The 17,602-nt window shown below is 40.5% G+C and overlaps 1 protein-coding gene across 2 annotated transcripts; it reads left to right on the forward strand.

Annotated features, from left to right (window-relative positions):
* Positions 1 to 301: 301 nt before the first annotated feature.
* Positions 302 to 16,970, forward strand: RB195_011703 (uncharacterized protein; the record flags this gene model as incomplete). 2 transcript variants are annotated; one of them, XM_064193232.1, is made up of 12 exons in its annotated part: positions 302 to 350; positions 5,320 to 5,480; positions 6,970 to 7,041; positions 7,223 to 9,071; positions 10,549 to 10,636; positions 12,810 to 12,969; positions 13,036 to 13,145; positions 13,262 to 13,382; positions 13,995 to 14,083; positions 14,161 to 14,359; positions 15,951 to 16,097; positions 16,845 to 16,970. In XM_064193232.1, 12 exons carry the CDS (start codon positions 302 to 304, stop codon positions 16,968 to 16,970), a joined length of 3,171 nt encoding a protein of 1,056 aa, XP_064050815.1. The 2 variants fall into 2 exon arrangements, with proteins under 2 accessions (XP_064050815.1, XP_064050816.1); XM_064193233.1 differs by having other exon boundaries at positions 332 to 350.
* Positions 16,971 to 17,602: the final 632 nt, after the last annotated feature.

The following is a 17,602-nucleotide window of genomic DNA, read 5'->3' on the forward strand; positions in this document are numbered from 1 at the left end:
CACTTCTACGCACATGTTTCTCCGATTTTTCTTTGGTTCACACGCTTTAAATTTTGATGTGCTTGATAAATTGCTGCGATTTCGTTGCGTTATTGCCGCTAAACTGTCACGACGGTCTTAAAAACTCCATTGACACATCTGTTTTTCTATTGTTCCCATATATCTCCGTCTCCGCTATTTTACAAATCATATCAACTCCCAATAAAAATCTTTTTTTATCCAAGAATTTTCGAATTTTTCATCGGTTTATACTTCTGGAGAATTTCAGAATCTTCGCGTCATTCATTTATGTCGTAACGGAATGCGATTTCTATACATATTTGTACTATTCATGTCATTATTGAATAGAGGCGAGTTTCACTTCCCATTATTCCCAAACACCTGCAAATTTTGAGTGACAGCTCTCAAACTGTCCTATTGTCCTATTGAAAACATTGCGCTGGTTCCATTCTTTGTTTTCAATGAAATGCTTGGGTTTTCTGGATTTTTGTACGAGTGAAAGAATCCTTCAAGGGAGTCTTTTGAAAATCTTGAGATATTTGAAATTTCGCGACAAACGACAAACAAGAAGTAATCCTTATAATCATTGAAACCCACGTATTCTATTGGGATTCTATAGGGGATATTGTGTTTTGTTAGGACATTTCTTATTCACATTATTTATTAAATATTATTTAATTGTTTGTCTACTTATTTACTTATTTATGGAATTTTTTTCGCTCAACCCTTCAGGGGTTTTAGGTAAATGAGAGTATAAGGTGAATGAGAGGACCCGGAACAAAACAGGAAGAAAATATACGAATGCTTTGGACAGAAATTTAGCCGTAGACGATAACCAGGAAGTAGTCCTTTTTTCTCGTTGAAGCTCAAATATTCTACTGGATTCTATTAGAATTCTGTTCTATGTCAAGCTCCTAATTGTTCTGTTGGAATCGTAGTTTCGAATTTCTGGAAAACGTCATAAAACTGCATTTGGACGGTGTGTAGATTGAGGGAGATGCTTAAAAAGAAACTTCGTCGGCGAAAATTATGTCCTTAAACAGAAGTAAACGTCAAAATGCTCCGAAAATTTGTCAAAAAAAAACCGGAAAAGGAGATGGGATCTGGATAAAATAACTATGGCTGCCAAAAGACGACATCACTCGTTCGATTCGAATCGATTTGTTGTTGGGGAAAAATTTAGAATTTTCCACTCTTTTCTTAGAAGATAAATCTCCCAAATTCCCTATTTTTTGAACTAATTCCCATCTTTTCAAAGTCTACGTATATTTTTGCGACAAATTCAGAAAGCACAGTAAATTTTCGCTTCAGCATTTCTTTTCTGATCAGATAGGTCTCGTTTGGAGAATGTTGTAGCCAAAGTTGGGGCGATTTCTGCGTTAAGTAATCGATAGACCCACATAATATGTGGAAAAAGCTTTTTTTATATTTTAAATAAATAAATATGAATAACTAATATATGCCACATCCTATCTGGAAGCAAATCCTCATCGAAATCTTCTTGGTTTTCCCAAAATCAATTTCCTTTCTAGTTTTTATTTCAATCGTTTCAGGAACCACAAATGAACTTCCAGGGGGTACTTTAGATTTAATAAGATTTCCAAACTTATTTTCTGTGTAGACATCTCTTTAAGATCTCCTTAATCTTGGATCATGAACCTATGCTGAGCGCAAATCCATGTGGTCCGCGATCATCTACGTGGTGATCATGTGAAACCAAATCTCCCACGATCGCCTCTTGAAATTCTAAGCACGTGCTGACCTATCCTCACGAGGAACAATAACGATTCCATTCAGGAGAAAATTAATCCTCAAAAGCCAGAGAAAAAGAATCCCTGAGGATCCGGTAACTCCCACAAAATCCGGGAAAACAAAAAATCCCGCACCATCAATGAGTGAATGACAGGGGATGCAAATATTCCCTGTCAAGTTCTGTTTCTGTTCGGCTTTCTTTTCTCGTTTTCTTCTCCTGGATTCCAGCGCTCCTGTTAGAATCCAGAATGATTTTTTTCCGGGGGAAGGTGTGAATTGAAGTTAGTTCTCACGAATCTTTGCGATGTATTTTAGCGTTTCTTGTGGTCAGTGCTCTCGTCGGGATTGCTCAAAGTGAACGTATTGTTTGCGTTTCCATTCTTCGAGGACATATTCGCCTGGACAACGAAACCACTTGGGTCTTGCGTCCACCTCATCGGGGGAAAGTTCAGAAGAATTAGGGTGCTTAAAGGGATGAATGGAAATAAAAAAAATAGAAATAAATAAAAAATAGAATTGTGACAAAGAAATAATTAGCTATAAAAAAAGTGCCGTTATTGAGCACGACAAATTTTCCGGAGGGGAATATTCATCTTCAAAAAAAAAAAAGAACCATTAAATCTCCAAGAATCAATCAATAAAAACTTCCCGTTTCCGAAGATGAGCAAACGTATCAGAATAGATCAGCAGTCAAGTCAAAATTTCTGTGGATTTCGTGGGATTTTATACGAAAATGATCACTTAAAAGCCACGTGTTCAAGTTTTTTTTTTTAAATTTTGTTTTCTGGATCGATTCTCGTCAATAAGTTACTCTCAAAATTCTTAGAAGAGCTCAAAAACAGTCATTGAAATTTGTCATTGAAATTTATGTAGAATACTTTTCAAAAAAATTCTGATGCAAATCGAGTGACAATTTGAAAAATGCAGAAATTGGGGGTAGAATGACATCTTGAGAGCGGATTTTTTGAGCTTTCTCTTTATTTTTCTGAACATAAGAGAAATATTGCATGACATATGGAAATTACACGAGTGGTATCCAAAAAAATCCTATAAAACTAAGATTTGATACGTTTAGCAGCTAATTGAGGTAGTTGTAGCAGATCAGCCGCAAATAATAAACAAACTTATTGTTCCTTAAATCTACCAATATTTTTCCCATAAGATCATCGTAGAAGTAAATTATTTGTTCTTTAGTTAAGATTTAATTTTGTGTATTCGTGGATTTCCTTTTAAAGTCATCGTATCCTAGTCAAATCAAGGAAACCTTATAGTTTTGCACTTATCTGGCCTTAGTATGGACATAGTATTTTGACGGATACATAAGCATTCCGACTTTATGGATCTGGATATCTGAATCGCACTTTTTGTGCTCTGAATATTGTTACACTTTTACATATTCTGCTCTAACAATTAATATGAATATTTGTGACATTTTTGTCAGAAACACTAATAAATAGCAAAGGGATTTTACGGTCAAAAATTCTGAGGAAAATTTAGGAAAATAGCCCCAGGTAGATATTGCACTTTTTTCTTTCTAAACGTCGAAACCCTTGCTTATTCTTGGGAAGTTGTTAGGAAAATGTGCTTGTTTTTTTTTTAAATATTGAATCGAAGAAGAATTGAAGACCTAGTTGTTCTACGGACGCTTCCTCCTAACTAATGGGAAAAGTTTTGTTGTTCTCAACCGATAGGAGGGTAATTGCCAGATTACTAATCAAAATTATCGGAAATGTCCTAACGTCTGCATTTCTGGAAACTTCTCAGTGTTAATATTCTCGTTATAAGCACTGATGGGGCATTGTAGCGCAGTCGGTGAGATGTTCCGCTATGTATGGCTGCAGCATAATCGATCAGAGGTTCAATTCCGCCCTAACGCCAACCATACCTTTGATTTTTCCGGGATCGATAGAGTAGTACCCAACTTCTCTGGGAGGAAAAAACACTGGCTTACAACACAGGTCCTAAGCGGATTGATTAACGCCAGGGACACTTCATTTATTTATCCTTCATAAGAATTGGTTATGGATACAATATAACTCTAATCTAGGATCAAATAAAAAGCATTCCAGTAAATTCTCTATTTCTTATGACTTCCAAGTGACTGACCTTTATCCATAGTGGATAAAAAACGCAGCGCTATGAAATTTTCACACGGAACTACGATCGCTTCGATTTGAGTGCAAATAAAGGTCGCATTGACGATCATTCACATATCATTGTTCTCGTGACTTCTTTAGCGCGGGAACGATCAAAAGTTTAAAAAGGTCGATCTTTGCGCTGTGCACATCCGGGGAAATTCCCGTCTCAGATCCCCATTCACGTAGCAAGCACAGGATCTTGGAGTAATGTTTTAAAACATAAATGAAACTGAAGAAATCATAATATGTTTAAATTTGTATTAGTTTTTGTTGCATTCTTGATAAGAAAACCCGAGAAAAGTGGCAAAAGAAAGACAAAGGATTCACTTCAATACATTTGAGAAATTTGTACCTTCGATACGGTATTAACCTCGATATGGTATTCTTTGCCTCAGGAGAAGTTTACCGTAGTTTCCTTCAGAGGGAAAGGAACAGTTCCTTCTTAGGGAAATTAATAGGTTATAATCAATTTTATTTATTTATTTATTTATATTGTTTATTTATTTTCTTCATTCATTGATTTATTTCAAAAAAATCCAAAGATTTGCCATAGAACAAAAACAAGGAGCAGAGCTCACCAGAGATTTTTTTTATTCGCCCAAATTTTATACAGTAAGGTAGATATGGTAAACGGTAAATTGAGCTGGATACATTTTTTTTTACATTTTACTAGGTTTATGATTCCACACCGCTGGAATCAAACTGGATCCTCAGTGGTCGACAATGAGGGTTTTATGCGGTAGGTTAGGAGATAACCATGGTCAATATTTACCTATTATTGCGCACCGCACCTATGCCCAAAGTTGTCAAGTGCTGTCAGTGGGTGTGTTTGCAACAGTAGCGGTAGCGCTCGACCCCCGTAAGTACTTACGAACCCGTTCCCCCCAGCTCTTTCATCGACAAGGAAATAAAAGCGATTCACCTAACAATCCTCCTTATTTAACCGACAAAGATTAAAGGCATCATCCCCGGAATCTGACGCGGTATGGATTTCCGATGGACAAACTCTATACGGGGTCGTAGATTGCGGGATCAGAGGTGGTTTCGCTCATCTTTCCCTAATCGTAGTTTAAAAAAAACAGCGTCAAAAAAAGAACTAGAACGCGTGCACATAGAGGAGCGTTCTAACGTTCCTCGTAGGGAATAAAGCGCTTCCCACGCCGTTTTTTAAGACAATCAGAGAAGAGTGGACGGAACCACACTCCTGATCCCGTTATCTACAACGCCATCTCTAGCTTTTATCGTGGATTCCCTCACCACGTCAGATTCGTGGTATGCTCCCTTTAATTTTCGATGTAACTTTTCAAGTTGGGACCCAATTACGACCTAATCATGACTGTGAAGGCGTATAGTGGAGGCTATTTGCTCAGTTTTTGGGACCCTGATACAAATAACTACACCTTTAGTAAAATTTTCATGAGAATTTCAGCCGCCACTGATGTCGTCTTCACTAAGGAACGATGCGATCGGGCACTATACGGACTACAGGTGCAACCGGGTGAACCATCACGATATCGCCAATGTGGTCCAAACGGGAAAGTCTGGATTGTCCCATGTGTTCCCGGAGCGGTTTTTGATCCGTTGATTAAGGTACTGTATTGATTCTATTTCCAATAATTTGTGAATTCGAGATAAAACGAGAAAAAGGAAATTCCGAAGTCGCAAATTTCTTCATCGCGAATTCAGAAAAATCCTGCGTTTATAGCCAGTTTTCAACTAATTGGATCATAAGAATCTCGTTTCTTTTTTTGTGAATTATAAGAAAGTTAGCGGAAATAGGAGTCCAGACAAAACTCTTACCTAATCCGTAATATATTGCTGATTTTTACCATGGAAAACAAGTCTAGTGTCTTTTTCTGTGTTCCCTCTTACTGTGGTTAAAGGCATTACCCCACGAATCTGGGGTGGTGCGGGTTTCAGGTGGGTTATGCCCAAACGGAGTCGTAGATTATGGAGAGGAGGGTGTTTCCGTCCACTTCTATGTAATTGCCGTAAAAAAACGGCTGGACGATACGGTTTCGAGCGTTCCGGTGCGCTGCTTTCTACGACGAGTTCGATTGGAGCGCGCCTGCCTTGCTCACACGCCGCATCTTCTGGACCGTTTTTTTGCGGCAATTAGGAAGAAATGGACGGAATCACCCACCTCTCCACAATCTACGACTAAGTATAGGCATAACCCACCTGAAACCCTCACCATCCAGGATTCGTAGGGTGATGCCTTTAACGTGCTTCGCTTGTGACCTCGTTGATATTGCGCTACATTGCGATACAGTAATTTTATGAGCTATAAACATGATCCAGAAGAAACTTAAAGGCATCACCCCACGAATCTGAGGTGGTGCAGATTTCAGGTGGAGTATTCGTATACGGGATGGGAGACTACGGAGAGGGAGGTGATTCCGTCCATTTCTTCCTAATTGCCGTAAAAAGGCCGGAAGATGCGGCGCCGCACAAGACTGGCGCGCTCCAATCGAACCTCTTGTACAAAATGGTGCGCCAAAACGAGTGAAGTATCTTCCGGGCCGTTTTTCGGCAATTAGGAGAAATGGACGGAATCCCCCTCCCGTAGTCTCCTCCTTAACGATACTCCCTGAATCTGCACCACCTCAGATTCGTGGGGTGATGCCTTTAAAATGTTCTCAAAAGACTGACCGCTTCGAAGGTAGCATATCACAACATTAACGATTCTGGGTCCTTTCACGAAAAGTTACGGTAGAGGGCGTGGATAACGATTTTGAGCGCAATCACGTCCATTACCGGAATTGTCCGTAGCGTGGGGAAACACCCAATAGGCTGCAGACACTCGCCCCTGCTCGCTAGGAGACATGACTCCTGCCTAAGCCCGCACATGCAAAGCGTTATTAGGTGCCTCGTTGGGGAATTCGATTGACAATGCTATCCCCACGCTTTTTTTTTCAAAACAGCCAAGGGATTTGAACGTTATCGAGGCTTGTACTCGTGATCCACACTCCTGACCCTATTTTTTCGTGGAAAGATCCCAACATCCTCAGTTTTGTGGTATGTGACCTCCAAATATGCGAAGACTACGATACTTCTGGATAATTTTTTCCTGGTTAAGGTCTGCAAGGAATCGCCAAGGGCAGCTTTTCCGTCAGCATCGATTCGACGGAAATCTGGAAAGTCGGATGAGGTAAGTTCAATAAATTTTCCTCCGTACTACATTATCTCAATTTTTTAAAATTTTTATTAGTGTTTCAGTTGTTTTTCACAAACTAAGTTTCACCACAGAAATACTCGGTGCATGATTTTTTTTTTTCGACAAAAAAAAACAGTTTAATGGACTTCTGATGCTGATTCTTTCAAATTTGCAGGATCGAATACCGATCGATACCGAATTGACGCCAATAACAGAAGAATTTTTCTTTTCAACGAGGCGACCAAAGCGGCCACGACCGAAAACCAAACAACAAACCCCCGCTCCTACAAGTCATTCGACATCATCCACACATAATTCCATACACCGATCCACCACTCCGCTACCACCAACTATAACGTATCCGTCTCCTTCACCACTAGTCGCTTCTGAAACAGCATCAACTTCTTCAAGACCATATAGCCCAGCATTTACTCCACCAAATCGAAGGATTACCATTTCCCCAGGCATAAAACGTCCTAAAATCCAATCGACGGGGATAAAAGCTGGAACATTGACGCCGACGTCCTCAAACACTCCAGAGATTGCCGAACCGATACCAGTTAGCGAGTTACAGATGACAACGATGTATCCATACACCTACGAGTACACCTCAAATCCAGAATTCCGTACAACTGCAAGCGCTACGGAACGAACCACAAGCGCTGAAAATGTGGTGAATTACAAGGGAGTAACCATAAGTGAAGACGAATTTTTGAAACAACTTGTAAAAATAGTGGAAGCACATCAAATGGCAATAAATAAAATTGAGGAACAGGTAGAAGAAGAACGACGGCGAGGTTCGATGAAAACCATTGAAGGACCGGAGACCAGCTTCAGGAAGCAAGGAGGACGGGAAAATTCCGAGGAGGAAGAGAACAGGAACGTTGCATTTGCCGTAGAAGAGGCAGAAAAGCAGAGACAACAGGAAATAGCACGACTGATAGCGGAGCGGGTAGAGAAAGAAAAAGAGGAACTCGCATGGCAAGAGGAAATCGCTAGACAGGAAGAGGAGAAGAAGAGAAAAGAAGAAGAGATGAGAAGACAACAAATATACGCACAACAGTTGGCAGAGATGCGAAGAATCGAAAAGGAAAAGGAATGGCAAGAAGAAATAGCACGGCAACGAGCGGAGATGGAAAAGATGGAAAGGGAGAGACAATTCGAAATAGCACGTCATATAGAGGAGACGCAAAGACAAGAAGAGATGAGACGTCTAGTGATTGAGAAGAGAAGACAGGAAGAGGAAGCGAAAAGACAGCGAGAAATAGCGCGACAGAAAGCGGAGGCGAAAAAGAAGGAAAGGGAACGACAACTAGAAATAGCACGTCGAGTGGCAGCAGCACAGAAACAAGAAGAGGACAGAATGAAACAGTTGGAAAAAGCACGGCAGAAGGCAGAGATGCAAAAGAAAGAGAAAGAAAAACAAAATGAAATAGCACGTCAAGTAGCGGAAAGGAAAAAAGAGGAAGAAGAAATGAGACGACAGGAAGCGGCCCGTGAAAAGCTAGAGATGGAAGAGAAAGAGAGGAAAAGACAACAGGAAATAGAACGGCAAATGGCTGAGAAGAGAAAACAGGAAGAGGAGGCGAAAAGACAGGAAATACAACGACAAATAGTTGAAAAAAGAAAACAGGAAGAGGAGGCGAAAAGGCAAGAAATACAACGACAGATAGTCGAGAAGAGAAAACAGGAAGAGGAAGCGAAAAGACGAGAAAAAGAACTTCTAGAACGACTAGAAGCCGAAAGGCAAAAGAAAGAGAGAGAAGGACAGGAGGAATTTGCTCGACAACAAGCAGAGCAAAAGCAACGTAAGGAGGAGGAGGAGAAGGAAAGATTACGTCAGAAGCAGGTGGAGGAGGAAGAACGTAGAAAAGAGGAAGAGGAACGTCAAGAGACTCAGAGAATGATAGAAGAAGAACAGCGAAGAGCGGTAGAACAAGCAGTCACTCCAGGAGTAGAAGATTCCTCATCTACTGTGACGAATCCTCGATTTGGGACACATATTACGGGAGATGGTGGGACAGGTGGGACCTTTTTTCCTCCATTACCAGTATCCACTCCTTGTTCTGTTCTCATTTTGCAGTATTAAAATAAGAAGGAAATCATGAAGCGCTAGTAGCGCAACTAGAGCACGTTGCCTTGATTCCAATCTTCCCCACAGTCTTCTCAGGACCACATCTCCTTTATTCGCACTCTCCCTGAATGAAAACTGCACTAAAGGCAGCGTATCATGGATCAAACTATGTTTTTCAGGATCTTCCCACGACTAGATAGGATTAGGGCTGTAAATCAAAAATATTAGCCCAAGTTCTCCTACTAAATCAAAAAGAAGTGCGCGGAACACCCCTTTGTGATCCTGTCTCCCCAACGATGCAGCTCACTACGCGATAAAACGCAGGCAGCTCTTTCGTTGTCCAATCTCTACATTTCAACTACTATAACTCAAATACGCATCAGATCGTATCGCTCAATACGCCTTTTCCCCCTTCCCTCCCACGCAAAACTGTAGAGACGTTTCGGAAAGTTTTCTCTCTGTTAATCGTAATAAGTTGCATCGTTGGGGAGGCCGAACTACAAATTGCTCTTTCCCATGCCTTTTTCTGAATTATTAGATTTGATTTGGTGTGATCACGCTCATATTTAGAAACCAGACTCTTACCACCTTCTGCTCATGGAAAGATCCCAACATGGTCAATTCAATTTTGATATTCGCCACCTTTAAACAGAAAACTAAATGATTAAGACTATGCTAACACTAATACACTGTTCATTCAGCTCAGTTTCGGGATTTCTTCTTCATTAGAGCACAGTTTCTAAGAAATTTGAAAGGATTACATTCCAAAGAGGAAGAGTTTTTGCATGTTCAAAGGAAAAATTCCTGAACACTGAGCTCGGGATATGGACGCTACCTTTGAAAACAACTACGCTTCAACGCAATAACTACGATGTGTTAGGAAGAGTGGTTCCATTTCCTTCAAAAGCAGCATAGCACAAAATTTACGTAGTGAGGAAACCTCAGAAAATACGCTTATGGAAAAAAGCGTAGCTTGGCTCTATTCCGCCAAGACTTTGTAAAAAAAAACGACGTGAAACACGGCGTTCTTTCTTTCCTACGGAATCAGTTGCACTAAGCACCACTTTTGTGCACGCGCCGCGTCCATGAGCGAGCGGCCGAAGACCAGTGAGGTCACCTCGCCGGTCTATTCAAGCTGAACCAATGAACAGGTTGTTGATGGGACTGGAGCGTGTATAAGGATACGCGTTCTTTGTACTTCGTAGGACCAAAGTTCCCACGCCGTTTTTTTTAGGACGACTGGGGGAAATTGAGCGGGGCTACGCTTGCTTCTGTAATCTACGCCTCAAACTCTACCTTTTCCCTGGGACTTTCGCACCAGATTAATTTCTTGATACGCTGCCTTTAACAGTGCTAGCGCTGCTCTTCGCTCTGAAAAGTTGTTACTGGGTTTTTTTTTGTACACTGAATTCATAGGTCAGTTTCAGGTGGCTCCAGCACCGACTATTACGGCTACAACATCAACACCGATGTGGCAAAAACTGTAATGGCCGGCGTAATGAGCACGAAAAGAGGGTAAGTCCCAATTAATTAAATTTCCTCTGAAATAGATTAAAGGAGGACGCTCAATGTTCTCTACCATCTTACCAAGCATATCGTCTTTCGTTCAGAAAAGAATTCCTAGAACCACTAGTTTTCCCAAGGATATTTCATTTAGAGGGATTATTCCACGAATCTGAGGTGGTATGGATTTCAGATGGAGTATTCGTATATGGGATCGTAGATAAAGGAGAGAGGGTGATTCCGTCCATTTCTTCCTAATTGCCGTAAAAAACGGCCCGAAAGATACGGCTTCGGGCGTTCCGGCGCACTTTTTTCTACAAGGAGTTCGACTGGAGCGCGCCATCCTTGTGCACACGCCGCATCTTCCGGGCCGTTTTTTACTGCAATTAGGAAGAAATGGACGGAATCACCCCCCTCTCCATAATCTACTAACCCTCTATGCAAATACTCCACCTGAAATCCGTACCACCTCAGATTCGTGGGGTGATGCCTTTAAAAACAACCACCCCAAGGTTATTCCGAATCGCGTGACTGATTGCTAAAATGCTCCGACCAAAACTATATTTCCCAAAAACTATAAGAGCTGATCCTTTGCACTCCGCTGTCGCCGCATTGAAAATATGTACTTGAAATCCACTGTCGCTGTAGCGGCGACACGGTAGTTTAGCTTGTTTCAGCACTTCCGATTTAGAAAAAAAAAGCAAAATCCCTTCGTACCGGCGGTCTTCTGCCAGCACTTTTACCTTTTTTTACTTCTTTTTTATTTCACATATTATGGAAAGGGAAGGAAAGAGAATGTGTCGTTCGTTCAAGCAGACAAGAAAAGGGGAAAACGACGCAAGACCAAAAGGGATTAGGCTGCTTGTCCTTGGAAGCCTCAAACGCATACGGGTGACTGCTTCCAAAAAAATTTCAAAAGTTCCAAAAAAAGAAGACTTCCTTAAGAAATTTCAAAAATAAAGACAATTTGTTTTGTTGCTAAAATTAGCTAGTAATGGTGTTTAAAACAAATAATTAGTACTGCAATAACTGTATTCCGTGCTTTATAAATTATGTGATTAGGATTAGGATAGCATTTGTGACGAAGTGCTGGAGATGCGTTTTTGTTCCATTTTCCCTAACTAGACTGGAGGGCAAAGGGTTAAGCGTCAACTATTCCAAGGAAATTTCGTGCTACTTATTTAATCACAAAAACCTTAATCTTTAAACTAAAAAAATTTAAACTTTTTTCTTTAAACTAAAACTTTAATCACAGCAGTGAAACTACAAGATAATACAAATACATATAGCACATAGAGGAAATGTATCATTAATGTGGAAAAAACATGCAGAAATGTTAAGCGTTTTATGAGAAAAAAACTAATACCAAGAAAGAAACAAATCAATGTTTATTTCTAGCGAGGACACGTACAAACACTCACAATTACGAAAAGTACTGGGAACCTATTTCTGAAAATAACGATGAAGGATAAAATGTGTGGCGTCGATCCGCTAATCCGCTTGGGACCCCTCTTCCCCCCACCACGTTCACTGCAATTCAGAATCGTTTGGGGTTTACGAGGTTTACGCGTTTAGCCTGTACAACGACTTGCGGTGGCTAGCCGTTGTGTCAATTCAGTGTTTTTATCCTCCCAGGCAAGTGTGGTACCAATTTATCAACCTAGGAAGGAAAGGCTTGGTGAGCACCAGGACGGATTCGAACATCCGATCGATCGCGCAGGCAGCGGAACCTCTAACCGACTGCGCTACATTCGCCCTAATTCTACACTTGGAATTGACAATTAATTACTCAATGTTTGCCTTCCTTCCTGAAAGTACAGAAGTGAAAGTGAAAAAAATGAAGATGTAGCCTTCTGTGAGTATTAATAGCAAAAAAGACGACAGACAATAATTGATCCAGTATTTTCGGTCACTTTTTGACCGCATACTGCAAAATTCAAATGCAACCTGCGTCGATGCTCTCGGATTTTGATTTACCTCATACAGTTAGTTCCATTGGTACCTTTACGCTCTTTGCTAGACTGTCAAACGTAGTAGGATCCTGCATAATCGACATTTCTGCGGGATGGGCACAGAAATCCAACCATTCCATTAGAAATATTAGACCAACCTACAAATTTTTCTTGTCGTTCAAAAAAAAGTTGCTCATAACAAGAACTCTCGCAAAAGATCTTTATTTTTCTAGACAAAACATCGCCACAGAAGCTCCAGATCTGGAAATAATCCATTTCACTGCGCCTCCTCCTACAGTATCATCCCCAAGCCTCGAATGGGTGACGAGTCCACATTCCTGGCGACCACCGCCCGATTTACAGACGAATGTTCTCGAATGGACTCAAACTCCGGTTAGTCAGTGTATAACTGGATTTCGACTGTATCATATTGAACACTGAATCGAGCACGTTTTACAGATACCTTCCACAGGACTCTCTGAGTTGCCGTCAACGGTCATCTCTGGATGTGCACTCAGTGATGAGTGTGTTTTCAGCTATGATGATGATCTGCTATGTCTTCATCCGAGGTAATCAGGAACGATTAGAAAGGCGTTTTCATGTCGAACAACTTAAACAGCTAGACGTTCAGATCATCGACAGAGTTATTCGGAAGAAAAAAATCCACGAAAAGCTTTCTTTTCAGTGACGCGTCGCGGTACCTTCAGTGCACCCCAATGATTGGAAGACGAGGTCGATGGACTGAACGGATGTGTCCACCGCAACTTGTTTTTATGGCATATTATGGTCGATGTGGTCTGGATGCAGTTAGTGGATAAATTCCAATTTTAAGAGGAAAAAACTCACTTGTCTTGACAGGGGGGAGGGGTGAGCTGATACTGTAAGCTCCCGAAGCGACGAAAAAATGCAGAACAACGGGTAAAAACGAGCACATAACTAAATTTTAAAGAGTGCTTCTGCGTATTACCTGATCTTAAGTTTCTCTCAAGCTACTCAGGGTGAAATCGTGCACAGATCTAACCTCTAGGCTTCTCTGCTTTCCTACTGCTTACACACATTCTTTTCTTTCTTTCTTTTTCCTTCGTCTCTGCACGCACCTGCGTGTAGTAAATAGAGAAATGAATCAATAACCTGAGAAAAACCTCAGGATTCGGACTAGAGACAGATAAGAATGATCTCCTTGATGGAAAGGTGATCAGATGTGATCTACTTGGATCAGGTCCGATCACATGAAAAGATTAGAATCGATCTCGTTGCGAGTATCAACCCCTCTTACAAAAATGACCACCTCAGTTCGTCTCAGTTTTTCGATTCATGCTCTTCCATAGGACTACATTATCCTTCCTTGTTCTCAGAACGATTTAAAAAAATGAATGGATTTTCTCTCCTAACAGATCCATACAAATTATTGCTTTCAGGAAACTGCTTCACAACCTTACACATCGGAAACTTTCGTTATTCCACGACTACCATCCGATCCTGAATTTGTTCGTTGGCAAGGCAACAAGTTCGTGTCCTAATGTTCAAATTCCCCCTGTGGATATTAAAATCTGGAACTTCCGGAAGAATATGTTTGTTTTGTAGAGAAATTCAGCACCAAGTCCCAGTTCAGTCATCGTATCAACCAGTTGCAAGTAACATTTCGCCGTCCTATCAGCTGCCGCCGCAGATCACCACCCCATCCTCAATTCTAAGAACTATTGAGGAATTCCCACGTGATCTACTACCACCATTCAGCTACATTCATAACACTATTCCACCTCCACACTATGAATCCGATGGGGTATGCATTCTGTTTGTTTTCATATGGATAATTTAAGTTCTCCCATAGGTTTCTCTCTATTTTCCGTAATTTTTAAGAAACAATTTTATTCGAGAACAAACGACTAATTCAATCAGTATCGTGATCACAAAAATAGATCACATAGTGATCTATGTCCATCGATCGAGAAGACTGTTAGTTTCTTCGGTCTCTTTGGTACAGAACACAAGCTTTAAAAAAAAGAATGAAGTAACAAAAATTGACAACCCTACTTTCAAGATTATTTGGATCATTAGAGTTTTTCTCTTTGAAGGCAGCGTATCACAAAATTGAAGTGGTACCAAAACCTCAGGAAAAAAGCGGAGTTCAGGTTGTAGATTAAAGAGAAGAAACGAGCGTGGCTCCACTGAATCCCCAATAGCCGTCCTAAAAACGGTTTTAGTTCCTACGAAGCACGTTAGAACACGCACCTTTGTACAGGCTCCAGTCCACTCAGCACTCTACTCATTGGTTTTACCTGAACAGACTCCTGAGGAGACCTCATTTGCTCTCGACCGCTCGCTGATGGACGCGACACGTGCACAAAGGTAGCGCATTGCAGATGATTTCGTAGGAAAGAACCTCGTCTTCCACGCTAATTTTTTTACGAGGGTTACGGAGAGATTCGCAGAGCAACGCTCGTTTATGTGTAATCTACTATCCAAACTCTATGTTCTCCCTCAGGCTTCCGCACCACGTCAATTTCGTGATACGCCTCTTTAAAGAGTGTGTAATAGCACTGAGTAAATGGTAGTCGGAAAGGGCAGACTAAGCATTATGGTTTTTTTTTTTTTGATGGAGTTACCCATCCTCAATTCTTCAAACCTTCGTTAAAAGCAGCACCTCATGGAACTGACGATATTGCGGTCTTTGTAGGCAAATATAGAAATTGAAGCGTAGATTACGACTACAAATGTTACCCCGCTCGATTCCCCCTAATCGTCACGAGAAACGGCGTGGGAAGAGCATTTTTTCCTACGAAGTACGTTAGAACGCATCCTCTTTCAAACGCTCCGGTCCCAACAGCAGCCTATTCAACGGATTTACTTGAATAGGCTGCCGAGCGGACCCCATTGATCTTTGACCGCTCGCTCATAGAGACAGCACTTGCACGAAGATGGGACGTTCCCACTTATATTGTAGAAAAAAACGCCGTTCCCACGCCGTTTTTAGGACTATTCGGAGGGAACTGAGCGGCACCACTCTCATACTTGTCATCCACACCCCGATCTCTATGTTTGCCCTCAGAGACCCTAACTCAGTCAGTTCCTTTATAGGCTGCTTGTAAGCGACTAAAGAGGCATTTGGGTGTGCAATGTCATTAAACAAGCATGATTCAGCTTTCCTGCCGCTTTTTTGCAATCACATTTGAAAAGCTATCCATTACAGGATTCAGAATCCTCCACCACATATCACATATGGATGGATTTGCTTAGTTCGTCAAAAAGAGATGTATATTCTTTTTTTAAACTTGAAAAAACTTTTCTTTTTTGGAAAGAAACTTACTGTAACACTTCATTATTATATGAATATATGTGTCTCATCATTTATTAAAAGGTCAACTTTATTCTAGGATGCGAATATGGATCTCTCGGTGATCAATCCGCTATTTCCTCGTGTTCAACCCTACTTCCTTATGCCATTCGGGAAGTTCAGAGATGGAATCATCAATCCGGACACCTCGTTAATGGGGAGCATCATCAAGCCAGCAATTAAAAAGGTGAGTCCATCACAGACATGAAAATCCAGCACGTAATTCCTATTCACTTTGCCTGTACGCTAAGAATTCAGCGAATCGAGCTCACAGCATCTGTTTACTTTTCTGGATCGCATTTCCAGCTTAGATAAGCATTGATGACCAAATTAAAAAAAAGACAGACATTTGAAACGCTGCCACTGGAATTGAACCAAAAGCCCGAGAAAACTTCTTGCGCTCTTCAATTCCTAATATCACATTCTTCAAGAACTGCAAAGCTCGTTCAGAAAAGAATAGGATCCGATGAGTTCCCTTTCGTTAGAACTTTCACTCCATATCAATAGATTTTGCGTTTCATCCTAGAGGAGGATATTGTGGCCGCACTCAGAACAATTCAAGCGCAAATTTTTATCACCATCCTCATTCCTCATAGCAAGAGGACTATCGTTAGCCATAAATGGATGCGAATTTATCATCCAGTTAGATCCTTCTTCCCCTGAACAGCTTCTCCTCCCTCTTCCTCATCCGTTTCCGCATTTTTTTCTTCAAGGAACAGCGGAAAGACATAGCGTTGAGACATCCTCAGATCATCCAGTATCCAGTTATACTCAGCGGTTCAAAATCTTTTACTTTTCTGTTCCTCTCTTTTAGCTTTGGACTCTTTAAATAGTAAACTTGCTCGCTTTTGACTCGCTTTTCAACTCATTTATGATCTAAATCCAGGGGCAAGTCATAGCATATTACCAAGCATTCAATAAACTCCAAATTCAGATTGCAATGGACCAAACCGAAACTTTTCTGGATCGTATTTTGGCCGATCAGATAGCGAATAATGACAAGTCTACGAAATCTACGACATCGTACATGGCGGAAGATGGATGGAGGAAAACTGCCTAAAAATTTCCGATTTCGGATGTAATTATTTAAAAAAAGAACCATAATAACACCTCTCCGAAGAAGTAGTATATTATAGATCTGCTTTAGCAATTCCCTCTAACCCCTACCCTTCATGTACTTAGAAATACTTTAAAAAACAACGATAATTTAAACTACGCAAAGTATGAATTCGAATCAATACTTGTGAGTAAAATGATAGGAAAGGCAATGCTTTCATTAATTAAATACACTACGTTAAAAGATTATTTTTCTAGTCAGTTAGTCTCCAAGCAATTTTTATGTCTTTATTTGTGTGAAGTGATCTCATTTTGTTCTGTACACGAATCCATAATTGTAATAAAAAGTACTAACTCACAAAGGAATGATTCATTTCAGCATACTATACCAGTCCTTTCCTAACTCGAAGAAATATTTTTAAAAAAAACAAACAAAAATTGTTTGAGCAGTCAGACGAAGAATTGCTATGCAATCAAAAAGAAAACAGTAATTCCACTGATAAGAAAACTTTCCAATGAAGCTTAACGATTTTATTAACGAAATTGCTTTCTGTTGAACAACACAAAAGAGAGATCTTAAGGAAAAAAAATCAACCGGAATACTACCCTGGTCACAAATATTTCGAAAAATAAAGA

This window comes from Necator americanus, chromosome III (assembly GCF_031761385.1).
Source record: "Necator americanus strain Aroian chromosome III, whole genome shotgun sequence".
NCBI lineage: Eukaryota > Metazoa > Nematoda > Chromadorea > Rhabditida > Ancylostomatidae > Necator > Necator americanus.